The following is a 27,318-nucleotide window of genomic DNA, read 5'->3' on the forward strand; positions in this document are numbered from 1 at the left end:
AGCGTAATATGGAAAAACAGCTTGGAGATTCCAGAAGCACTTAAATCGGCAGATATAGCTCCACTATACAAAGGAGGTAGTAAAGCTTTGACCAAAATCTGTAGCCCAAGGCTCTTTTTCTAGACCCTAGAGTCGCTAGATATTTAACACACTTGCTAATACAATTAACCAGAGTTGTTTCAGGGCATTGTGCCATTGTGAGACCAGCCCCTAACGGCGTTTGCTTTATAAGGAGACTTGTGTACCTTTGATTCTTTGTGCCGTCGTTATCTGCTGGCTGACAGTGTTTAGCTGGCGTGCCTTAACAAGGTAGTTGCCCGGGCCTTGCAGTGGTAATTATATTATGGCATGTCTGAGGTCGTTATCAGCGTAATTCCGCCAGAGTGATGGGAGACATTACATGGAAGCGCATGGGAGAGGAGAGTAAATGGAAGGGGGTGAGATAACAAGGAGAGGGATGGGAGGGAGAGGTAGAGAGCAAGTGGATGGGGTTAGGCAAAGAGAGGAGTAAAAAAAGAGAGCTGTACTGCGCACCATGATTACTTTTCTTAATTAAGATTAAATTGGGGGAATACACATCGTATCATATTAACAGAATTACCTCGTGACTGGACTGAAGCAGACTTTTAGCCCCGTCACCACACTGCGGCCCTGCTCCATACTCCAGCGTGGCAGGATGTTACAGGCAGGCCTGCCACCTGACCTGCAGGCCAAGGGAATGGATGACCTGTAGGGGCTTCTTGTCTCTAACCCGCTCCATACGTCGAAGGGTGCAAGACGATTCTCTGAAATCTTTCTCTTTACCTAGTTATGGCAGTCTCTCTGACCTGTCCATTCCTCCTCCTGCTGCCTGTCTGCACATCCCTCCGTCTCGACGTCTGTCTGTTTGCCCAACTTTCCGTCTGCCTATCCGCACGTCAGGCCTCCCGCCCCTGCGCCGTCCCACCCACCTGTCTATTTATTCTAACTGACCTCTCCGCACTGCGGTGTGTCAGGTCACCGGCCGTTACCTCCTTCTTCCTCCCGACCTCCTTGTAAGGGCTGACGATTCTCAACCATCTGGACAAAAAGGATTTTTTTTTTTTGCAGATTCCATGATTTTTGTAAACAAAATGTATTTGTTTGAAGCGATCTATGGCCCTTGGGTTCACTCTGTTTAATTAATAAATAGCAGGGAAGCCTGGTAAATTGGAGTCGTCTGTGGTTTAGTGGTTCCTGCCCTTCGTTTTGTATATCTATACCCCATTACCCATTTTCTAACAGTCTGGTAAATTATGAAAGAGGGGAGGGGGGACCTGGTGCATGGGTAACAGCTTCTCCATAGTGACCTACCCCTGGCTTTACGCCCTGTTACATGTTGGAAGGACATTAACAATTCTGTTCTAGTCCTTAGAATGAAGCAGAATTTTAAGTGCCATCTTAAAAAGGCACCCTGCCATGTGGAGTGCCATCTTATCATGTGAAGATGACACTCAGGGTTAAGTGCTATCTTCACATGGCACTTAACTCTGAGATTGCCAGGCTCAATCATCCCTCAATAGCCAGACAAATACGATCAGATCACAGCTATCGACCCCTACCTTACGCTTACGGTGATCGGTCGGTTTAGCCTGACTCCCTGCTTCCTGGCCAGGCCTGTACATCCCCATCAGTGGTAGAGTACGCGATTGGTACAGCTGGGGTCGCAGGTTCGAGCCCTCCTCGCAGCCCTGGTGGATTTTCTCCAACGTTACTTGACCTCATAATCACAATCAGTTGCCTAATTTCTGTATTTCTTGTCATCTTGATTACTATTTTCTGTTCAACATCGTCATTCACTGGTCTCCAATCTGCTTTGTTTTGGTCACCGTTTCAAAAGTTTTTTCCTACAAAAAACACGGTCAAAATACTTGTGGTTGTATTTCATGATTAACTAGGATAAGATTGGGATCAATATAAAATTGTTTGAAATGAGGCAAATTTTAAATTAAGATTCACGTCTAGAAGTTTAAGCAATTTAAAATCATTTAATGATAGTCTTCTGCATTATCCTGACTTTGTGAGGTCTGGTTTACATCATACAGTTCAGTTTTGGCCAGCAGACTATATATTCACCTGAACGTGTGCAGAGAACGACTACAAAGCTACGTCCAGAAATTAGAAATCAGGGATTGTGAAGGGAGATTGAGGAAAGGCCTGGGTAAATACGGGCTTGCTAATAGGGGTGGCTGATTTATGCTAGAAATTGCCAGGTAATATACGTAGGATCGCTGGATTGTTTCATTCGTAGGTTAGACATGAACCGGCTGTCTCGTATGGGTTAATAGGTCTTCTGTTTTATTTCGTCTTGTGTGTGTGTGTAATTACCCAAGTGTAGATACAGGATGAGAGCTACGCTTGTGGTGTCCCGTCTTCCCAGTACTCTTTGTCGTATAACGACAAAGAGTGGTGTGTGTGTGTGTGTGTATGTGAAGTGACAACCTAGGTTTACAAAGAGGGCGGGTGATTGATTGATTGATAAAGGTTAAGCCACCCCAGAGGTGGCACGGGCATGAATATCCCGTAAGAGGGCGGATATGCAGGAAGGACGGGTAACTATACACAAGGAGACACAGACAATATAAATTAATAGCAAGACGAAGAGACTAAACACCCCAGACACACACGACACTCACCTCAATAAAGAGAAAAAGTGTAAATAGCAAAGTGCAGTGCAAAAGTGCAGAGGTACATTGAACAGTCTACATTCCCGGGTATCAAAAGGTGGCCGGGGTGACTGGTGCTTGGAAGGGGGGAGGGAGAGAGAGAGGGGGGAGGTGGTGAAAGGAAGTGGAAAATGAAAATAAGGAAATAGGAGGGAAAAGTGGATAGAAAGTGTGGCTGAATGAGGTATTGTTAATAATTCAAAGCATCTTGATGGGATGGGGAAGTTTGAGGTAATGGGAAGAGGGAGTGAGGAAGGAAGGAAGGGGGAAGTGAGGGGTGAATGGAGGTAACGAGAAGAGGGAAGTGAAGGGAAGGTCAAGCTAACGGGGAGGATGGAGATTGAGTGACGGGAGAGGGAGGGGGGGGGAGGTTTAAGGCAGTGGTGACAGAGAATAAGGAATGAGTTCAGATAAGGATGAGAAAGTGAGGGGTTGTGAGGTCATGAGGTGTGAGGGTAACTTGTGTCGTGACTCGATGGGTATAGTTAGAGCTCCATGGTGATAAGGTGTTACGGGCTCACCATAGCCCGTGCTACATGGACACTTCTTCCTGAGTAGCTAAATCTTTAACAACAACATGATAAGGTGGTCATTACGATGTTAGTGTTGATAATGACATGATGAAACTACTGCTGCGAAGGGATGGTGATGATTGTGATAATGATGGTGATGAAAATGATGGTGTTGATGATGACAGGGACAGACGGGTGAGACAGAGGAAACCAGCGGGTAAAGAGAAGGTCTCTAAGGAGAACAGACTCCTTAGAAACCTTTAGAACTCTCTTAAAATCTGGAATACGAATGGAGAAAGATCGGAGAAATTCAAGTAATGCTGAGAGCATCTGAAGCGTGACAAGAACAAAGGAGAAAGTAAGAAAAGTGAAAGAGCAGGAAGAATGAGTGAGTAGGAAGACAAAGATGAAATGAGAAAACATGGAGCTGGAAACAAAAGAGATGAAGCTAAGGAGAGAGAGAGAGAGAGAGAGAGAGAGAGAGAGAGAGAGAGAGAGAGAGAGAGAGAGTATATCTCGAACAACCCTCATATGAGTAAGTGAATGAGTAGAAAGACTAGGTGACTCATTCATTCATATTCATTGAATGAGAGAATCCCAGTGGAAGAGGAGATACAGGAGAGGGGAGTGAAGGTGGCCGTTATCCCCAGGTGGTCCAAGCTGAGGGGGCCAACATCTTGTACGGTACTTTCTTTGTCATTCAAAACGCCAAGTCAAATATCGCGCTATGGCTAAAGCAACATTGAGCGAACCATTACAATATCAAGAGGTTCCCCACAACACAGGTCCCGAGACAGTGTGTGAATACAAGGAAACTGTGTCGGACTTTGACCTCACGACACTGAAAAAAAGCCCTGAGAGGACATGGTCATACATACATACATACATACATACATACATACATACATACATACATACATACATACATACATACATACATACATACATACATACATATATTGCCTTGAATACACAGGCAAACAAGCAGTCAGTCTTTCAGTCCAAAAAACATGTTAGTATTATGATGTTACTTCTGCCCATTTTCCTCATACGAGTATGTGTACAAGAGGCAGCTTAGTCCTATTGTTTGTCCCCCACATAATTCTTCACATGTATTTTGCACAGACCTGCTTGTCCTGCGAGTGAGGTGTTACAGGCTACTTGCTCTTAGGTTACTTAGAGCAAGTAACCTAAGTTAGGACACTTAAGTTACTTGGTCATAGTGTCTGCAGGAAAACTATAGTGTCCTGGGGGGGACGGCTATTTGTCACTTTGCATTGCATCTAAGCCAGAAAAGCTATTCTAGTATGACACTGACAAGCAAAGAGGCATGTAGGCAGACAGACAGACAGACAGACAGACAGACAGACAGACAGACAGACAGACAGACAGACAGACGAGGGTAGCAGGGAGACGGGAGCCTGGCATACTTACAAGCACACAGACATAACGGTGTTATCTGGCAGCAGATCAAAACTTAACACGCGGAAACGTTAATAATAAGGTGGAGACTAATAATATACCTCGCCCCACACACAACAGGTTTGTTGCTCACTCCAGCCTCGCTGCTTATCAAAGTGATACGAGTTTGTCTAGTTCATATATTATGAAAACTGACTCGTACTGTGAGTGGGGTGTAGACCCCCATACCCATCATGTGGGTGGGTGTGGATCCTCATACCCATTTTGTGGGTGGGTGTGGATCCTATACCCATCATGTGGGTGGGTGTGGATCCTCATACCCATCATGTGGGTGGGTGTGGATCCTATACCTATCATGTGGGTGGGTGTGGATCCTATACCCATCATGTGGGTGGGTGTGGACCCCCATACCCATCATGTGAGCGATAGTGGAATAGAATACACACAGTAGACTCAGCACCTAATTATAGGAAATTACGAATAAGTTTAAGATTTCTATAACTCGATATATTTCGCTCGGAACAATCACAATGATTTCACTTTCTTCCTTTCTTTCTTTCTTCTTTAGTTGAGATATTTTATATATATTTTATTTTTACGAATATCCGTTGCTGTTTGTTTTCTTCGTATCTGTAAATTAAATGTGTATTTTTATGAGTTGTATTTACAAAAAAATTGTGATCTTTTATAGGATTTAATCCCGGAAGCATTGGTAGGCAGAGCAATAAATGTTTGATTAACATTACAAGCAACAGGCTTAGTAACGTTGTAGCACAAGTTGTGACGACATTGACAGGTTATAACTTGTGTGTGTGTGTTACAGAGAGTGGCAGTAGCGGAGAGCGCGGCAGAGAGCCTCGGCCCGACGACCACTCCGACAAGGACAAATCAGGTAGGTGGATAGTTCCTCTCTCCCCAGGGTGGACGCCGCGGCCCCAGGGTGTGGCTCGAGTGGATAGGAAGGATGTGGTGTGGGTGTGGCTAACACCATGGGCGTTAGGGCGCCCATGGTGGAGGTTACATATTTGTTTATGGATAGAGTGAATGGAGTTTTTGTGTGTGATTCATATTGGAATTTTCTGCTTTGCATTTTAAAGGCCTTGCTGGGAGATGTAACGTAGTGACTTAGTTTAATTTTTGTCCATTTTCAATGGTTTTTCATTTGCCATTGTGCATACATTTATTCACAAGGTATTTAATGCATAATATTACCTTTTATATTATTGTTCATGAACTCCCAGTAAGGTCAGGAATGTGAATCAATAATTTTATATTTGGAAATTAATATTGTCAAAATAAATGGTATGGATATCAGCAAGAATGACGGAAAGATATCTAATATATGTTTAGGATGTAAACTGCGTTATATTTTAGCAGAGCTTCGGTCACTGTGTGTTAGTGCATGAAGGTGTTTTATGTCTTAAGACATAACCATGTCTTAAGACAAACCTTGTCAATAACAAGTTCTATAATGACGGTTTTCTCTCAAGCAGATATCTAATTGTCTGCATTTAGCTTAAACATTATGTAGATGATTGTCAAATGTTATATATTTGGTAAATATTCTTATAAAATTGTAATCTTCATTGTCATACAATCATTAGAGGGTATGATGATAGTATATGTCTGTCTCTAAGGCAGAGTGTGTGAGGAACTGGACGGAACCTTCTTCAGCACTGATTAACATGTATTCAGAATAAATTATATCATTATAAATTATTATACAACGGTCATATAATTCTGAAGACATTAGAGGATCTTGTTAAGAACATGTTCCGGCCAAAACCTCACTGTAACGATGCTCTTCTTTATCTGTGATCACTTATACAATTAGATTATTCTCTGTGACGTAACTTTTATGTCTTGTGTAATATTTTTTGAAGAAAACCTGTTGAAGAATTGGTCTCAAAATTATATACGTGATATGTTTGTCTCTCTCCAGACAGAGCACTGTTGTGGAATGTTATAATAAGTAGTGAATTATTGTATGGAATGCTGGGAATGTTGACTGTTTTGGAATGTTGACAGTTTTGGAATGTAGAATGTTTTGGAATGTATTATATAGTGAATGCTGCTCGAACAAGCATGTAATTTTGCCCCTTTAATGAGAGCCTGACTTGGCTGTCAAAAGCATGACCACTAAGGATTATTTGTTAATAATTGGTTATATTCAGGTATGTAATTGAGAAATGTTCGTTTCATTTTCTTCACGTTTATACACTTGTATTACAAACCGTTCCTTTAGTATTCTTCGTTTCAGCTGAACTGTTTTATCCAGCAGTTTAAGGAAGAGATTTTGAAATATATTTTGTTTATAATAAGAGTGCCAACTTCCCATAATCTTATCGAAAACTTCCCCCATAATTTTCACTAGAACTTACTCTTAACTTTCACCAGAATAGCCCCATAACTTTCACCAAAACGTCTCCATAACTTTAACCACAAGTTATCCACAACTTACACCACACCTTTTCCAAAGCATTCACTACAGGGTTCTCATATATCTTTTACCACAACTTCCCCCTAACTTTGGCAACTTCCCCCGCCCCCACAGCTTTAACTAAAACTTTCACTACAACTTCTCCATAACTTTCGTCACAATGTAATCTCAATTTCCACGAAAACTTCCCCATCTTCCTCATAATTTTCAGAATTTCTCCACAGTTTCCCCATAATTTTTGCCACACCTATGTATATATATATATATATATATATATATATATATATATATATATATATATAATATATATATATATATATATATATATATATATATATATATAATATATATATATATATATATATATATATATATATAATATATATATATATATATATATATATATATATATATATATATATATATATATATATATATATATATATATATATATATATATATATATATAGAGGAGAAGTATCGATGCAGACATAAGCGATTCATCCTTGGGGTGAGATTGGTGTCAGGATTTTTTTTTCCCCTCTGGTTTATTCTTTTCCTGGCAATCACGTGACCTTGACGTCAGATGTAAACAAAGCTGTCTACCATTCACGAACGCATTTGAGACTGACGTCATCATGGGCGCCAGACGAACGTACTTCCTTTACATTCAATTGATTGATAAAGATTCAGCCACCCAAGAGGTGGCACGGGCATGAATAGCCCGTAAGTGGTACATTCAATGTGTTCTCGTCTCTGTATTTAAGTGCTTAGAATATTGAAGGGTGTAATTAGTGGAGAGTTGTATATAGGCCTCAAGAAATATTATTGGTGATAATGAGTCTTTAAGATGGTGATTATGACCAATGGTTACGTCAGTTCAATCTGGTCTGACCCTTAATACACTGTAATTTGTACGCTGTAACCCACAGCGTCAAAATACCCGGGGCCAGATTCACGAAGCGGTTACGCAAGTAATTACGAACGTGTACATCTTTCCTCAATCTTTGACGGCTTTGGTTACATTTATTAAACAGTTTACAAGCATGAAAACTTGCCAATCAACTGTTGTTATTGGTATAAACAGCCTCCTGGTGCTTCGGAGCTCATTAACTGTTTTATAACTGTAAACAAAGCCGCCAAAGATTGAGAAAAGATGTACAGGTTCCTAAGTGCCTGCGTAACCGCTTCGTGTATCTGGCCCTCAGTGCTTAAGTGAACTATAAAGCACCGCAGTAACGACGATTCAACTGGCTCCAAAGAGCTTCCACTTACGGGCTCACCATAGCCCGTGCTACTGGAACTTATTGTTCTGAGTAGCGAATCTTAAACAACAACAATAACGACGATTCAAAGGGAGTCGACCAATGTTCAGTGTCTTGACGCGATGTTTTCGCTTCGGGCTAGACCTAGTCGAGGACCGGGCCGCGGGGACGCTAAGCCCCGAAGTCATCTCACGGTAAGGTAGGCAAAAACAACATTAAATTTGACGCTTAACGAATATCGTGACAGCCAGACAAGACAACATCTGAACTATATATCCCTCGGAGGTGATTAAGAGGGAGGATGATAGCGGCTATCAGGCTATCACCAGCCCACATCTTCTAAGGAATAACAATGATATCATTAATGAAGATGCTATAACGACATATGATATCGTCGCCTGTATAAAAGCTGCAATGATATATAGGTGACAGTAAGGTTGACAAGGGAGAGGAGTGAGGGATAGGTCAGAGAGTGAGGAATAGATCAGGGAGAGTGAGGAATAGATCAGGGAAGATGAGGGATATGAGAGTGAGTAGGATATCTGGGAGGGGTGTCTGGGATAGATAGGGTAAAGGGGACGGGATGGAAGAGGGTCGACAGGGATAGGTATGCTCGCGAGGGTGGGAGGGGCGAGCAAGGAAGGGCGTCGAGGATAGTTGTTCTGGGACAATTATAGAGGTTAATTGTCCATGGAGGAACCTTAGCCAAGGGGGGATGGGGGGGGGGGAAGGCGACCCCCCCCTGTTCTCTGTAGTTACGACCACATCCCTTCAGGAAGTTACGACCACATCCCTTCAGGTAGAGTTACGACCACATTCCTTCAGGTAGAGTTACGACCACATCCCTTCAGGTAGAGTTACGACCACATCCCTTCAGGTAGAGTTACGACCACATTCCTTCAGGTAGAGTTACGACCACATCCCTTCAGGTAGAGTTACGACCACATTCCTTCAGGTAGAGTTACGACTACATCCCTTCAGGTAGAGTTACGACTACATCCCTTCAGGTAGAGTTACGACCACATCCCTTCAGGTAGAGTTACGACTACATCCCTTCAGGTAGAGTTACGACCACATCCCTTCAGGTAGAGTTACGACCACATCCCTTCAGGTAGAGTTACGACCACAGATGGACGAAATGTTACTCCTTTGCTTCTGTAGGAATTCAGGAATAAAACTTAGCTTTATCTGATTTTTTTGCCTCAGAGTGCTTCTGATTCTGAGTGAAGTGGCAATCTCCTCTAGGTTGCAGCACTGCCTCAACTAGCGCCTCAACTAGCGCCTTAACCATCGCGTCAACTAGCCCTCATCGTGATGGGTAAGCAAGAGCAACTTGGCAGAAATTCTCTTAAGGGGGAATGGAAATTTATGTAGACTTGCTGGTGATTATAGGTAACTGGCCTCATTAGTGTCGTTAGCGCGGGTGATGTGCCAGTAGGGTGCCCGCAACCTGTGTGTTGGCACCTAGGCACTCTACCGCCATGTGGGTGGCACCCGGGCCACTTGTGTGTATAGTGGTCTTCCTCGGTTTACCTGTAGTCATGTGGTTTACCTGCAGCCGGTTTCTAGAATTCTACTCCCCCGAAACCCAGCCTGGGGTCAGGTTTGTTTGGCGAGAACTTGATTTAAGGAGCTGTTGCTTGCAGCAATCTGCAGGCCTACAGCTCCATTACAATCCGACACTCTCTGTAGAACCGCATTTCTGTTTCCTCCTGGGAACCTCTACTTGTGTCTTGGCATTGATTGATTGATGAAGATTAAGCCGCCCAAGAGGTGGCACGGGCATGAATAGCCCGTAAGTGGTAGATTTTTTGGAGTGAATGTGATCTATTGGTCGTGTAAGGATATACTGCGTGCTGTGCTGGCATTTAAATCGTCAGTCCTTACTATGTGGCTGCTATCACGGGATAGGATAGTGCTTAACAGTATTTATGAGTGTTCCGGCTTGTTGTTGTTTTAGATTTATCTACTCAGAACGAAATGTCCATGTAGCACGGGCTATGGTGAGCCCGCAAAGTGTCCTGGCAGTGTGCTCTAAGTTTATATGTTTGTGTGTCTCCCTCTCCTACCCCTCTCCCCCCTCCCTCCACCACCCTGCTGCCCGTACTCATTATTCCTCAAGACTGTCCTACTAAAACTTGCCTGAATATAGAGCAACTGAGCGAGTTTGAAGCGAGAAGCCCGGGTATGGTGGTGGGCTTGGCACCACCTGCAAGTGTTGGGTATTTTGGGGCAGTTCTGCTCTCTTATTTACACCTGAGGGGTAACAACCTGAGGGGTCACAACTTGAGGGGTAACAACCTGAGGGGTAACAACCTGAGGGGTCACAACCTGAGGGGTCACAACCTGAGGGGTAACAACGTAAGGGGTCACAACTTGAGGGGTAACAACCTGAGGGGTAACAACCTGAGGGGTAACGACCTGATGGGTAACAACCTGAGGGGTAACAACCTGTTGTTTTCCATCTCCTCACCTACCCCCATCCCCCCTAACTCCCCCTCACTTCTCTGTATTCTCTTCAACATCATTCCTCTCCAGTTTTGCCCGGCCCTCCCAGTTATTCTCTCCCCTTGTCTGTCCCCTCTTTTCGTTTCCTAGTTGTCCGTCTTTCTTATACTATCTCTCCTGTAATACTCGATTTTTCGTTCTAGAAGGAAAGCGAAGACTACAAATTCTTAGCATGCCAGAAACTCCTTGACATTGTCCTGCAAAGGGGCAACATTTTAAACTGGGAAAACAGTCATAAGGGAGAAGTTGTATGGCCGAAAATGGACGTAATTTGAAAATTAAAGATATAGATTTTTGTTTTCCAAATCAGTAAGTTAAGGGTCCTCTGGTAGGTTAGCAGGGCAGGACGTTTTCCTAAGGTTTCAAAACGTTATGAAAACCGTTAATTGAAAGTTTCCTCTTCTGACCTTACCGAGTAAGCCGGAGGACTCATAACAGAAAACGGGACAATACGTCATTTTCGTTAGCCGATTTCATTTCCAATTACGTCCATTTTTGACTATACGTGCAAACGAGCGAAAAGCGACGTAATTTTAAGAGGACTGGTTGCAAAACTAGGGCACCATTGATTTAGATGTTTCGGTTTGAAATTAGACTTTGATGAGGCTTAAGCATGTTAAAAAAGAACTTTTTCAGCGTCTTGTTGGAGATATTTAGGAGGGACTAAACAGTTTCTAAAGATAAATATTGCAAGCAAGACAAGGGAAAGGAGGAGGCGGTAGCCTTCTTAACCAGTGGCTGCAAGGGCCGTGCTCAGGAGATATAACCACCACATGTAGGGCGAATACGTGCAGGACAATAGACACAACAGCTCCCACGGTCATTACTAATGTCAGGTGATTGAGGTGCGTCACCTGTCATCACTCGAAGTGTCAAACTGTCAGTCGACCAGGGATATTTTTTTGAGGGGGGGAGGGGGAAGGAGGCTTCCTGGCCTCCTCCTCTTATGCCTGTCCGTTATCAAATCTTATTATTTTCTTTTTCTATCTATCTTCCCCTCCCCCCTCTTTTTTCTCTCTCTCTCTCTCTCTCTCTCTCTCTCTCTCTCTCTCTCTCTCTCTCTCTCTCTCTCTCTCTCTCTCTCTCTCTCTCTCTCTCTCTCTCTCTCTCTCTCTCTCCCTTCCCATCTTCCCTTCCCCACCATTGGCGCCGCTTCTCACTCTTTCAGATTACCATATCGGAAGTGAGAGTATCCGGGGCGGCCCATTTACCCCTCGTCTCTCCTTCTCTCTTCCGGCTTTTACGGTTTATCTTCTTCCCCTTTTGTCTCCGTTCTTCGCTTTGGTTCCTTTAGTCATTTTACTGTCTTCTTTTCTGTGTCTTGTCTCCTATTTTACATAGTTTATTCCATCTTCTTTCTTCTTCTTCTTTCTCTCTCTCTCTTCTACTGTTTCATCTCTCCCTTTTTACTGGTTCCTCTTTCCGTTCTTCTGCTTTTTCTCCGTTCTCTCTCCTACTGCTTCCTGTCGTTTCTTTTGCTATCTCCTACTGCTCCTACTTTATCTACTGCTGCTTTCTCTCCTTTCTACTGCTTTTTTTATCGTTTCGAATGCTTTCTCTCCCTTCTATTGCTTTCCCCTTTCCATTCTTCCCCATCATTTTTGTCGTTTCTCATTTTTCAACAGCTTTCTTTTCTTTCTATTGCTCTCTCTTTCTGCTACTTTCACTCGTTTCTGTCGCTTCTTCTTTCTCCTTTCTATTGCGTCCCGTCTCCTCCTCTATTCTAACGTTCCAGAATTTACATTTTCTGCATCTTCTTTCTCGCTCTTCTACATCAAACTTTGTGGCCTCTCCTTCGTCCTTGCTGCTCCTGGCTCCTCTTTTCAGCGTCCCTCACTTCCTTGTCTTCTTCTTTCCTTCTCTCTCATCCATACATTTCCCTTCCTATTCTTATCTTCATCTCCCACCCCTCTATTTCTCTCCCCTCCCTCCCTTTATCTCCATTTCCTGTTCCGTCCCATCACCGCAATGAATCTTGAATCCAGTAGATTCAGCTACAGGGAAGAAAAAGTTGCAAGTAGCACGGGCTATGGCGAGCCCGTAATGGACTTACCTGGCACAGGAGCGGGGTTGTAACTGGTTCCCATCAGCACCTCACCTCCCCTCGTCTCCCTTGCTCTCTCAAGGGACGCAGGTCCCCTAAGTGCTCCGCCATTTTCACCAGATGACAATTAGTTTTCCTCCCAAAAGTTTTGTTAAATTTTTTTGTGTAACTCTCTTATATCCTCGTGCTTGGGGGCTCGAGTGTGGCAGGCGCATGCTCTCCTGTTTATGCCAGGGCTGTATGCCCATTTGATATGCCTATTAATGCACTGTTAAGTCGCATTTACAGGTATTTTTCCGTGATAAATGCTGCAAAAGCAATACAATAGTAGATTTTTAATTCTTCATCTATATAGTATTGTTTTTAATAACAGTACAAGAAAAATGCGAAAAAGTAAATAGTTCCTGCGTTGGTAATATATATTTTCTTTGACTGCTGTTAGTATGGCATTGTTTTATATGACGTCATGACGCTGCTGATCATGTTTGCTGGACATTGTGTTATATATATATATATATATATATATATATATATATATATATATATATATATATATATATATATATATATATATATATATATATATATATATAAATATATATAAATATATATATATATATATATATGTTTCATTGAATATGACCGCATATTCTGTATTTATTATTTTCTGGTTTAGGGCTTCTATCCCTCTAACTATTTTCTTAGCATCAGGGCTTAATTGGAATAGGAGTTCTCCAAAACTCATTTTCGTACTTTTAAGGTGAAGAAAAGAAGTGATTTACTATAGAGTGTATTACACTTATTTGTATAATTTGCACGACGTTTCGAACCTCCATGGTTCATTCTCAAGTGAACAGATCTTACAATACTAGTTGATTTTATACCCGCATTAGGTCAGGTGATAATACAATGAAGGTGAAAAACATGGGGAGATACATAAGGGATAAACATAGGGGCTGCAGAAGGCTTATTGGCCCATACGAGGCATCTCCTATCTAAACACAAAGATTAATCCAGTGTAATTGGCCTGTTATGTTGGACATTGTCTTCTGTGTTGGCATCGATATGTTCTTGTCTTGTCCTTACTCTCATGGTGGGTAGAGTAAATAGTTCCGTGATTTGGGTGTTCATGGTAGGTCGCTCTATTCTTATGTGAATTGCCTCAAGAATTTGTAATCTTCTTGAATCTTGGGTTTTGTCTATTATGCAAGTATTCTTGTTCAACATTTCTCTTGTTAGAGTAATGTCATGGGCTTGTCTCATGTGATTCCTAGGGGCACCAGATTGAAGATGGCATGTCAAACGCCTCGTCAGCTTGGTCGACGTCATACCTATGTACTTACATTGAAGGTTACATCCTTCGTGGGGGCAAGTGTACATGTATACAACGCTTGACTGCTGTAGAGGGTTCTCCGTCGGCTTCGGGCTGTTTTTGATAAGGAGTTCGGAAGTCTTCTTGGTTTTGTAGAATATTATCAGGTTTATGTTTTGGTTAGGAGTAGTGCTTTTTACTCCTTTACGGATTATTTCTTTCATTATTCTTTCCTCTTTTATATGTTCACTGTGCATGGTTGATTTGTAATATAATTTTATTGGGGGTGTTGTGGTTTCTGTTCTAGGTTCTGAATTATACCAACGGTCCAAGTGTCTTCTTATAGCAGCGTTTATTTCCGCGTTGCTATATCCGTTGTTCACCAATACCTGAGTTACTCTTTCAAACTCTCTACTCACGTTGCTCCATTCAGAGCAGTGGGTAAGCGCTCGACGAATATAAGCATTGAGAACACTGGCTTTGTATCTTTGGGGGCACTCACTTCTACCGTTCAGGCATAATCCTATGTTGGTGGGCTTGGTATATACGTTGGTGCTTAAAGAGGTTCCTGTTTTTGTTATTAGTACATCCAAGAATGGCAGACTGTTATTTTCACTATTTTCATGTGTAAATCGGAGTACTGACTCTCTCTCTAGGTGTCTTTTTAGGTCAATTAGTTCATCTGAGTCTTTTACTATTACGAATATGTCATCTACATAACGGCAGTATACAGTTGGTTTTTGTCTGCTACTGAAGACCCTATCTTCGATGGTTCCCATATAAAAATTAGCAAATAAAACTCCTAAGGGGGAGCCCATTGCTACTCCGTCTATTTGTAAATACATGTCTCCTTGTGGACTGATGAAAGGGGCTTCCTTTGTACATGCTTCGAGAAGACTTTTCAAGTGTGGCTCAGGTATGTCTAATTTGGGGGTGCTCTCGTCTCTGTATACTCTGTCCAGTATCATTCCTATGGTTGTGTCGACTGGGACGTTGGTAAAAAGGGATTCAACGTCCAGGGAAGCGATGATTCCGTCGGGCTGGGTAGATTTGATCAATTCTAGGAAATCTGCTGATGATTGTAGACTAAACTTACTTGGAGTGTATGGAGTTAGGAGTTCATTGAGTTTCTTTGCCAGGTGATAAGTTGGGGTTGGTATTTGGCTGATTATAGGGCGTAGTGGGTTACCTGGTTTATGCGTCTTAACATTGCCGTAGGCATATCCTAAGCCATAGTCGCCTTGAAGTTTATTGAAATGCACACTACCTTTCTTTGCTTTGATTGCTGTAATTGTTTTGTTTACTTTCCGCTTAAGGTCTTCTACGGGGTTCCTCGTGATTCGTTGAAATTTGGAGTCGTCACTTAGGATGTCGCTAATTTTGTTCATGTATTCATGGGTAGGAATCAATACATATGCTGCTGTTTTGTCGGCTTTTCTTATTGTTACGTCTTTCAGATTTTTTAGTTGTAGACAAAAACCAACTGTATACTGCCGTTATGTAGATGACATATTCGTAATAGTAAAAGACTCAGATGAACTAATTGACCTAAAAAGACACCTAGAGAGAGAGTCAGTACTCCGATTTACACATGAAAATAGTGAAAATAACAGTCTGCCATTCTTGGATGTACTAATAACAAAAACAGGAACCTCTTTAAGCACCAACGTATATACCAAGCCCACCAACATAGGATTATGCCTGAACGGTAGAAGTGAGTGCCCCCAAAGATACAAAGCCAGTGTTCTCAATGCTTATATTCGTCGAGCGCTTACCCACTGCTCTGAATGGAGCAACGTGAGTAGAGAGTTTGAAAGAGTAACTCAGGTATTGGTGAACAACGGATATAGCAACGCGGAAATAAACGCTGCTATAAGAAGACACTTGGACCGTTGGTATAATTCAGAACCTAGAACAGAAACCACAACACCCCCAATAAAATTATATTACAAATCAACCATGCACAGTGAACATATAAAAGAGGAAAGAATAATGAAAGAAATAATCCGTAAAGGAGTAAAAAGCACTACTCCTAACCAAAACATAAACCTGATAATATTCTACAAAACCAAGAAGACTTCCGAACTCCTTATCAAAAACAGCCCGAAGCCGACGGAGAACCCTCTACAGCAGTCAAGCGTTGTATACATGTACACTTGCCCCCACGAAGGATGTAACCTTCAATGTAAGTACATAGGTATGACGTCGACCAAGCTGACGAGGCGTTTGACATGCCATCTTCAATCTGGTGCCCCTAGGAATCACATGAGACAAGCCCATGACATTACTCTAACAAGAGAAATGTTGAACAAGAATACTTGCATAATAGACAAAACCCAAGATTCAAGAAGATTACAAATTCTTGAGGCAATTCACATAAGAATAGAGCGACCTACCATGAACACCCAAATCACGGAACTATTTACTCTACCCACCATGAGAGTAAGGACAAGACAAGAACATATCGATGCCAACACAGAAGACAATGTCCAACATAACAGGCCAATTACACTGGATTAATCTTTGTGTTTAGATAGGAGATGCCTCGTATGGGCCAATAAGCCTTCTGCAGCCCCTATGTTTATCCCTTATGTATCTCCCCATGTTTTTCACCTTCATTGTATTATCACCTGACCTAATGCGGGTATAAAATCAACTAGTATTGTAAGATCTGTTCACTTGAGAATGAACCATGGAGGTTCGAAACGTCGTGCAAATTATACAAATAAGTGTAATACACTCTATAGTAAATCACTTCTTTTCTTCACCTTAAAAGTACGAAAATGAGTTTTGGAGAACTCCTATTCCAATTAAGCCCTGATGCTAAGAAAATAGTTAGAGGGATAGAAGCCCTAAACCAGAAAATAATAAATACAGAATATGCGGTCATATTCAATGAAACATGTTTGAAAGAAAACCTGCTGCCAGTATACACCAATATATATATATATATATATATATATATATATATATATATATATATATATATATATATATATATATATATTGGCCCTCCCCTCCTTCCACACACACATATTATATATATATATATATATATATATATATATATATATATATATATATATATATATATATATATATATATATATATATAATATGTGTGTGTGGAAGGAGGGGAGGGCCAACGCCACATTTACTCCCATTCAAGACACGTGGGCAAGCAGCCAGGGGTGTGGGACACCCACACACACCAGGAGAGGGCAATATGGGGCACGACTGCTCTGTCCCCAACGATTCCAGTATCGGTGTTCCGGGTCATTACAGTAACACGTGGGTGGTAATATTGTGGGGTGTGGGGGGGAGGGGGGTCATGGGGGGAAGGGTATAGTGCTGGGAGAGACTGGGCATAGTGACGATAGTGAACGGGGGGGGGGATCATGGTTGGGATGTACTGTGTTATTCACTATAGTGAGGCGTTGGTTGGTAAGAAAATGGTAGACTCTATATTCACCTAGTTGTGCTTGCGGGGGTTGAGCTCTGGCTCTTTGGTCCCGCCTCTCAACTGTCAATCAACTGGTGTACAGATACTTGAGCCTAGTGGGCTCTATCATATCTACATTTTCAACTGTGTATGGAGTCTACCTCCACCACATCACTCCCTTCCATCTGTGGTGGAAAGGAGAAGGGGAGAACTGAAATGGGGACCGAATACACGTTAAATTGGATCTAAAATTGTTAAAATTGGAGCTAAACGAGATCTGAATACAGTAAAGGGGATATGGAGTACAGCAGGAGAAGTGAGGCCGGGACGGAGTTTACACAAGGGAGAAGCTTAGAAATAGATCGCCAGCTAAATTGGGAGACTTAGTCAGATGAATTTAGGTTGGTGGAGCTTATACGGAATACCGCGGGGACCGCTGACTTTCCCTAAAGCCACTTAGAATTACGCAAGTTAGAAAAACTTTGAGGTTGTATGATTAATGTGAAAAAATGTTGAGGCTGAATGTGTAACGTGGATAAACATAATTTTACTCCGATATCAGCTAATTGTATAAGGGAAATCAGACCCAATTTGGAGGTGGATGACAACCAGTAAAGTCGACGATGTGAGTGGCTCGTCGACTGAGTTTGACGTCACCCAACACCTTCTTTGATCTTCCTGCGGTATAAAATTAGCTGATTTCCGAGTATAAGTATGTTTATCCACGTTATACATCCACCCACTACATTTTTTTCACGTTATTCATTCAGCCTCAACGTTTTTTACGTTATACATTCAGCCTAAACGTTTTTTTTACGTTATACATCCAGCCTCAATGTTTTTTTTACGTTATTCATTCACCCTCAACGTTTTTTACGTTATATATTCAGCCTAAACGTTTTTTTTTACGTTATACATTCAGCCTAAACGTTTTTTTTACGATATACATTCAGCCTCAACGTTTTTTTACGTTATTCATTCAGCCTCAACGTTTTTTTCTCGTTATTCATCCAGACTAAACGTTTTTTCACGGAGACGGCAAGGGGAGATAGAACGTTTTTTTTTGCGTGGAGATCTTTCCAGGGTAAAAAGAAATGTCATTTAAAAGACTTTAGAGTGGCTTGCCTCCCTGCGGAGTTTTTTATATTTTTTATTTTCTTTTGAGAGGCGCACACTTCACAGACGGAATGTGACGCAAATGCGTAAGTGACGCAATCTTATGACGTCACGTACACCACCCCCCCACCACCGTCTTTGAAAAGAATGACGTCACACATTCCTCTGCCGGATGATGACGTCACTCATTCACCTTCAGGGAGATGATGTCTCTCATTCTCCTTCAGGGAGATGACGTCACTCATTCCCCTTGAGGAAGATGACGTCACTCATTCCGCTTCAGGGAGATGACGTCACATCTTCTGTTGACATCACTCAAACAACGTTTTCCTTTTGTCCCATGACGTCAGAGGACGATATTACGCATATGAAGCAGGTGTGTGGCCAGGTTAAGGGTGAAGGTGGTCGAGTGACAGGTGTGGCCACATGAGCAGGTGTAGGTGTGGACAAATATAGGAAGATGTGGTCACATGAGCAGGGGTAGGTGTGGCCACGTGAACAGGGGGCAGGTTTGGTCACATGAGCAGGGGGCAGGTTTGGCCACGTGAACAGGGGCAGGTTTGGCCACATGAGCAGAGGGCAGGTTTGGCCACATGAGCAGAGGGCAGGTTTGGTCATATGAGTAGGGGGCAGGTTTGGTCATATGAGTAGGGGGCAGGTTTGGCCACATGAGCAGGGGGCAGGTTTGGCCACATGAGCAGAAGGCAGGTTTGGTCATATGAGTAGGGGGCAGGTTTGGTCATATGAGTAGGGGGCAGATTTGGCCACATGAGCAGGTGTAGGTGAGGCTGCATAGGGGAGAGAGTGTGACTAGATAGACAGGTGGTAGTGGACAGGTGTGGCCACAGGCGATGGTAAGGGACAGAGATAATACTTGTGAGAGGGGGGGGGGAGAGCGGAGTGTACTCGAGTGTCTTTAGCAAACTCGTCAATTCTCCTGAGAATTTTGTATGTGGTGATCAGTATTGTGAGGTGCAATTCGCGCAGCCTTTCCTCGTTGCTCATTCCTTTTGGTTCTGGACAAGTCTAGTGACATATCATTGAACCTACTCCAACTTCGTCTTATGTATATACAAGGGGTATACAAGGTTCTAAGTTATTTCTTACACAAGTTCCTGAATGCAGTTCTGATGTTAGCCAGCCTCGCAGCGCCACTGATGATATATTTTTAATGTGGGTTTCAAGAGACAGGTTCGGTGTGATATTAACTCCTAGATCCTTCTCTCTGCCTGTTTCATGGAGGACTTCGTCTCCCATTTGGTATCCTGTGTCTGGCCTGCTCCCTCCACCTAGCTTCATTATTTTACATTTTCTTGAGTTAATACTAGTAATCATTTGTTGGACCATTTCTTCAGTTTGTCAAGGTCATCTTATAACCTCTTGCTGTCTTCCTCTGTCTTAATCCTCATAATTTTACCGTCATCAGCAAATATTGTGAGGAACGAGCCTATTGCCTCTGGGAGATTGTTTACATATATCAGGAACAGTATAGGCCCAAGGACTGAGCCCTGCGGGACTCCCCTAGTGACATCTCGCCACTCAGACCTCACCCCTCACTGAGGGGTGTTTAAAACTCCCCTCAATATTTCTGTGTCTATCTGGGTGTAGCTACAGTGTTTCTGTATCTGGGTGTATTTAGGTTAATCTCGACACTCAGCGATAGATATGTTAGTTAAACTTGAAGGGAAGTGAAATCATGCTACTCTGTGTGTGTGTGTGTGTGTGTGTGTGTGTGTGTGTGTGTGTGTGTGTGTGTGTGTGTGTGTGTGTAGACGGAAGAGGGGTACAAAGTGTGTGTGAGTGTAACTAGACAATTCGAGTGTGTGTAGACGTGAGTGCGCAGCCCGTCTTCTGGCCATCACAACGTCACATAAATAATGTACTAAATTGACCGAAGCTAACCTAACCGAGGACCCACGAGTAGAAAACGGGAAATCACATTAATTTTGCGAGTCGCTTTGATATTTTAGTACGTCAGTTTTGGATCGTTGGGGATTTGTACGTTGATATACGGTAAGAGAACGGGTTGAAAGTGAGTAATGGGTGAGTGTGTGTAAACCAGAGTGTAGGAGAGTGTATATAGAATAAATAAACCAAGGGAGAGTGAGTTTGTGTAGTGAAAGGAGGAAATGGGGAGATGGGGAGATGCGGGGAGGGGGGAGGATGAAGGGAGAGGCAACAGGTGTGACCAACCCACCTGTTGGTTCACGCACGCCTCCCCCACCTCCCTCCCTCTCCCCTCTCCCCCATATATAAATATCTGAGAGGGAAGTGTGTTACGGTGTCAGGTGGAGAGGGAGGGAATGGAGGGAGGTTGTACGGGTGTTGTGGAGGGACATTTGGTGAAGGGAGGGAGAGTGGGAGGCGCTCTCTCTCTCTCTCTCTCTCTCTCTCTCTCTCTCTCTCTCTCTCTCTCTCTCTCTCTCTCTCTCTCTCTCTCTCTCTCTCTCTCTCTCTCTCTTCGTTTCTTTAGTTTTGCTCCCCCCCCCCCTCACACAAACGACGACCCTTCAACACTCCCACATTTGCTCCCATACCCACCCCACACCTGCTCCCACACCCGCCCCACACCTGCTCCCACGCCCAACAGCTACGGAAATGAAAGTGCCAGGTAACGCCCAAGGGAAGCGAGCGCGTTTTCCTGTCATAATGTAAAATAATTAATATACTGTACTCTAATGGCAAGCTTCATCCACGGTGGTGCTAGGTCATCTCTCTCACACACACACACACACACATACACACACACACACACACACACACACACACACACACACACACACACACACACACACACACACACACACGTTGATTGACAGTTGAGAGGCGGGACCAAAGAGACAAAGCTCAACCCCTGCAAGCACAATTAGGTGAGTGCACACACACACCATCATTGATACACTCACCTCACAATCCATCAGTGGTGGAAATTGAGTACCCAGATGAGCCACAGGGACGTTAGAAAGAACTTTTTCAGTGTCAGAGTAGTTAACAGATGGAGTACATTAGGCAGTGATGTGATGGAGGCTGACTCCATACACAGGCTCAAATGTAGATATGATAGAGCCCAATAGGCTCAGGAATCTGTACACCAGTTGATTGACAGTTGAGAGGTGGGATCAAAGAGCCAGAGCTCAACTAAGTGAGTACACACACGCACACAAACAGAAACGGAGTACATCTCGTAGCTTTATATAAATAACATGACTAACATACAAACTTAACCTGTGCAAACCACAGTGTAATATTACAAGAAAAAACTAACCAAAAATCGAGGAATGTAATGCTTTAAGTTATTCTTTGGCTATAGCGAGCTAACAACACAGCATGGCTTGAGACTAACAGTGATATGCGAGTCTTCAGCGGAATAATTTGTCAAAGACTTGTCGGAGGAATGTGAGTGCATGGGTAACTTGACGCTCGAGGAGTGCAAAGAGTGCTTTTAATCTCCGAGAATTGATAGTAGCAAGACCTGCCTGGACTACCACCCTTATCCCTGCTGGCTGCCCTCGTTGACACCACCGAAATGCACGGTTAATAACCACCATAACACGCCTTGGAATCCCAAATTAAATTCGAGACCAAATTCTGAAGAAATCCGTGGTCGCTTCGGCGTGTATCTCCTTCCTCATGAACGATAGAGAGACCTCCTGCTACCCACAGTGTTTGAGGCTGCATTCAGAATTTGGTTATCCGAGACTAATCATTTAAATCAATAATTCTGCAGTAGATCATATTGATGCTGATCGTTCGTGCTCTCTAACTTCAGAGGACTCCTCAAATGCAACAGTCATCATCCTTGAGACTTATGGAGCCGACCCTGATCTCCTGAGAAGCGACCAAGAAGAGGACTCCACCGACAGCGGGACCGATGCCACTCAAGACTTCTCGCTAGATCCCAGTGATTCCTCCCTCAACTTATCCAACATATCAGGAACCTCAGATCTCGACTTCGGTACAACTTCGCGGGGCTCAAACGAAAGTGACGAGGGCAGCTCCACAGACCAGGGTTCCCACACAGACACCTCAACCGACACCCTGGTCGCCGACGACTCCCATTTCCAGACAAGTCGTACCGACCAATCAGAGGAGGCATTCGTGGAATACGACCGGGCAACGGGTGCGTTTATCGAGTATCCGGAAACACGTGTAACATACAACGAACAGGGCCGTACTTCCGGTGGTCTTGAAGACCACACAGGGACCTACGGGACGTACAGAGAACTTGACCAAACATTCGGCGTCTTCGTAGAATACTCAGCCCTAAAGGAGACTTACCGCGAGAAAGACCTGATCACAGGTGCACTCATAGAGTACCCGAACGATAATAGTGACGACGAGAGACTCACACGGACCCCGACGTTGGAGGATTCGAGTTTCTTCGACGAGAACGGCGACTCATTCTTCCTAAATTTTGAAGAAGAGTTAAAACAAGTGGAAGTACAATATCCCGATTTACGAGCCGAGCACTTGTTGAGTAATCAAGAGGAGGAAGAGGAGGAAATAGAAGAGGTTCCCTTGTGGTTGTATGAGACAGCCAAGGAGGGAGCACGGTACTCCACAATCCCCGAGGAAGGCGAGGAAGAGGAGACAGTTGTGTTGGTGCCACCAGGGAAGCTGGAGGCGACGGCAATGGGACAGTACTACTCCAGTGCCTCTGGAGGTGGGCCCTCAGGGGGCGAAGTGTCGGGTTCTTTAGCGTCGTCGCCTCGGTCTTCAGAAGAGTGGAGGATGTCGATGGCCTCCACAGCTACGGTGGCATCCACTGGCACTGCAGACTCAGATGACACTCTTGCCAAGGACATGTCGGAGCTCTCGTCTGTCAACTCGCGGCTCTCCAGCCTCGACGAAGCACACGACGAGAAGAAAAGTCCTCACATAAGTCAGTCTGTAATTGACCCAAAAGCCACATCTAAGGGAACGGCACAACCTGATCACAAACGACAGACGAGCATCAAGGATGCAATTGATGAACTTGAAAGCATTGAACAAGCAGCGCAAACATTGCTTCAGAAGCGCCAGTTCTCCACTGAGGATGATCGACCAACGCTCGTCACCGCCACCGACACGCCAACTATCCACCCTTACTGTGCTAGTCTTATCAAAGTTAATCCTAATGAAAAGTTGAGTCCCCAATCAAAGCGGAAAGTATTACCTAACCTTCCTGAGATATCCGAAGGGATAACTAAGGAAATTTCAGCGATGAAGCCTGACAAGGAGGTACACCTTCAAACAACAGAAGCCTCAACTTCTCCAATAAGTTTGGTTATTAATGGGGATTCAACTGCAAAAGGGGCAAAAATGGAGTCTGAGACCAGATCAGAAATCAAACCCCCACTGCCCCCTGCAGCAGGGAGTCATTCACCTAAGCAAGAGGTGAAGCGACGGTTCTGGTCCAGACCTAAGGAATTACAACCTTATATATCGCGGGAGTCATACAATGAAGAGCGTATACTGAAGGAGCTCGAGAGACTTCGGCGGAGCTATCAAGAAGGGGATTTAAACGACTTCTTAGACGCCCTAGAAAACACCCCTTTTTCTGATGACATTGAAGAGGCTTTCTTGCGTCAGTTATTGGTGGATATCGGTGAAGATGTTGAGGGTTTGCCACAGGAAGTCGAGGATTCAGCTCAACCACAGGAAGAGACACAAGTGGAGCAGATGGAACCTTCAGCGAAGCCCATACACGAGGTCCCAACAGAATCTCCTCGCTCTTCCTTAACTGCAGGAAAATTTGAAAAAGTGAAAGAGAGAATTGTGAATATTATAACAGTACGCAGAGCAGGAAGAGTAATAGATACCGGAAACTGTGAAAAGACCATTACTCCAAAAGATGATACCAAAACCTTAACTGATTCACCTGAGGATTCAGGTCGTTCAGAAACATTACAGTCCATCAGCCCAGTAACTCCTCAATCATTAATACCAGACACAACAGATTCCAAATCCAGCAGACCGCAGACTCCAGATGTCACTAAAGATGATGGTAAGAAAAGTTTCAACATCGCCGACCTCCTGAAGAAAGGCTCACCAAAGTACCTCCGTAAAAAGTACAAGGAGCGAAAGAATCGTAAGTCGGATCTGATGACCACGTCAGAAAGCGAGAGTGAAGACCCAGACGGAAGCAAAAAGGAAACTGGCTACAGCAACTCTACCTCTCAAAAGAAAAGTTCATTTACAGAAAGTCAATCGAGCCTAAAAGGAAGTAACAGATCCTTAAATTCTTCACAAGAACTCAAAAAGGAAGTTCGGTTTGATCTTGATCCGGATGGGCAAAGGAAAGGGTTGGAAGAATCTTCAGGTAAAGACACAAAAACTGAATTCGTGACACCAATGGTAGTGGACAAAGTGGCAAATCACAAGTTTTCTGGTCCTCAGATGATAACATGTGAAGCACAGCTACAAGAAACTATTATTCTGAAAGAGTTTGAAGAGACAACTGAGGAGATTGAGAGTGATGTGTCTTTCACGCTGCCGGCCATGGTGGAGGACATCAACAGCCGAGCTGAGACTTTACTTCCCAGGCTTCCTGAGCGGGTTAGACCTCCAAGGAAGAAGAAGAGGTTTATCCCTGCCCCTGTTGAGGAGCTGAGCGCTGGAGACCTTTCTGTTGGCGTGACGTCGCCCGTCGCTTCGTGTGGATCACAAAAAGGCGGAGAATCTAACACTGAATTTTTAGTAATAAATACAGCAGCCAAAGAGGAATCTCCACCGCCCCTTCCTCACTATGAAGAACTTATGGATTTGCCAAAAACTACACCCAAGTGTGTAGAAGTTGTTGAAAAAGCCAGCTACGAGGACATAACCTCGGTGGCAAAACAAGAATTTGTTGACAGTACGGTTACCAAAGGAATTATTTCATATACCAAATCATCTCAACAATTACCATATGTTGCCTGCACCACTATTATGACACAAGGCCCCAGTGCCGCTGCAACATTGTCTACTCCTGTCACCAGTGCTGCACCGCCACAAACTAATGATTCCACTTTTGATACTTTTGAAGAGTCCCTGATTGTGGACACACCGCTGTCTGCAGTAGAGTCCGTACCTCCAACTTCAACACCTGCAGACTTTCCAACAACCAGCGTTTCTACCTCTGTTGTTGACGTGGAGGTTCTGGTGTCGCCATTAGTTGTGACTACCGTAGCTTCTATATCTGTGGCCCCTGCGCCAGAGGATGCCACGTTGCTGATATATCCGGCAAGGACTTTGCCCCTTCCTGTGATCCCCGAATGCCTCCAGGAAGACCAGATGTCCATCCCCACGCCCAGCGAACCTACAGTCTCCTTCAGTAGTTATGGAGGCTCTGCACCAACCACTCCGTACGATGAGGAGGAAAAATTACCTTCTCTTTACGACAATGTCAATCCATTCGAGGAGATGTTGGAGCTGGAAAACAAACTGCTTCAGGACGATGCTTCAGAGCCTTCTACTGTGACTAGCACTGCTTCGGAACCTCCTATTTTGACTAGCGCTGCTTCGGAACCTCCTATTTTGACTAGCGCTGCTTCGGAACCTCCTATTTTGATTAGCACTGCTTCAGAACTTCCTACCGTGACTAGTACTGCTTCGGCACCTCCTGTCGTGACTAGCATTGCAGTAGAAATTGAAGAGGAGACAACGAAAATAGAAACAGTTATAGTTTCTCAGCTCTCGAAGGATGAGAATAAGAGTAACCATTTTGGTCTTCCGCAGGAAGCTTACAAGAGCCCTGACATTGAGAAGAGTGAAGTGGTGGATATTGATGCACTAGCAGCACTGACTGTTGAGATGTTCAGGTTTACACAAGACATGGATAAAAGCCTCCCACGGGAGGAAAGCAAGCCAGTCGACAGTTATACAACATCAGCTCCCAAAATCAGTACTGCGCAAAATACTTGCAAATCATACATTAAATCGACGTTGCCTACAGAGACAGCCAGTGGGGACTCGGCCACAGGGTGTGAGGTGTTACAGTCCTCGACCACAATGCCTGGAGGCGAGGTATCAAAAACTAAGCTTTCCAAAACACTCTCGCCCAAACAAGGTGAATTAAATAGTAAACAAACTAAAGAAACAGTGACCCAGACTGAGCCTGCCACCGCCCCTCGGCCCGTGGCTGTGAAGGAGAGAGCCACAAGCAGCACTATAGCCATACAGACTGATGACACCAGGTATGTCCTCATGTCCGAGGCCTCCTCCCAGACTGACACCGAATATGAAACAGACTTGGAAACCGAATCCGAAATGGAAGAAAACGCGACAAACACATACGACGCTAGCAAGTGGTTGTTCGGGCCGAGCAGAGACAGCAACCTTCCGCTGTCCACACCGAGAGATCCCCAGATGCAGGAGCTGCATAGGCAACAGCAAGCGATGATACTAGAACTGCAGCAGCAGAATTTGATGCAAGAGCGAAGACAGAAGGAGAAACCTGAAGTGCCGCCAAGGCAGTTTCAAGAGAAGATGCCCCTGAAGGTCGTGAACGAGTTGAAGACTGTGTTATCTGAGGTGGAAGAATCCGGCCCCAGGTTGAAGAAGGTCGCCGACCCGCCCCCACGCCGGGACACTGACTTCTCGTGGAATAACGG

At 43.8% G+C, this 27,318-nt stretch overlaps 1 protein-coding gene across 1 annotated transcript in view; it reads left to right on the top strand.

Moving 5' to 3' along the window:
• Positions 1-27,318, top strand: part of LOC123767944 (uncharacterized) — a 276,215-nt gene that overhangs the window by 55,190 nt on the left and 193,707 nt on the right. Inside the window, exons 2-3 of the mRNA XM_069316973.1 lie at positions 5,442-5,510; positions 22,515-27,317. Of these exons, the coding sequence (XP_069173074.1) occupies positions 5,442-5,510; positions 22,515-27,317 (4,872 nt within the window). The remainder of the gene's footprint in view (positions 1-5,441; positions 5,511-22,514; position 27,318) is intronic.

This window comes from Procambarus clarkii, chromosome 86 (genome assembly GCF_040958095.1).
Source record: "Procambarus clarkii isolate CNS0578487 chromosome 86, FALCON_Pclarkii_2.0, whole genome shotgun sequence".
NCBI lineage: Eukaryota > Metazoa > Arthropoda > Malacostraca > Decapoda > Cambaridae > Procambarus > Procambarus clarkii.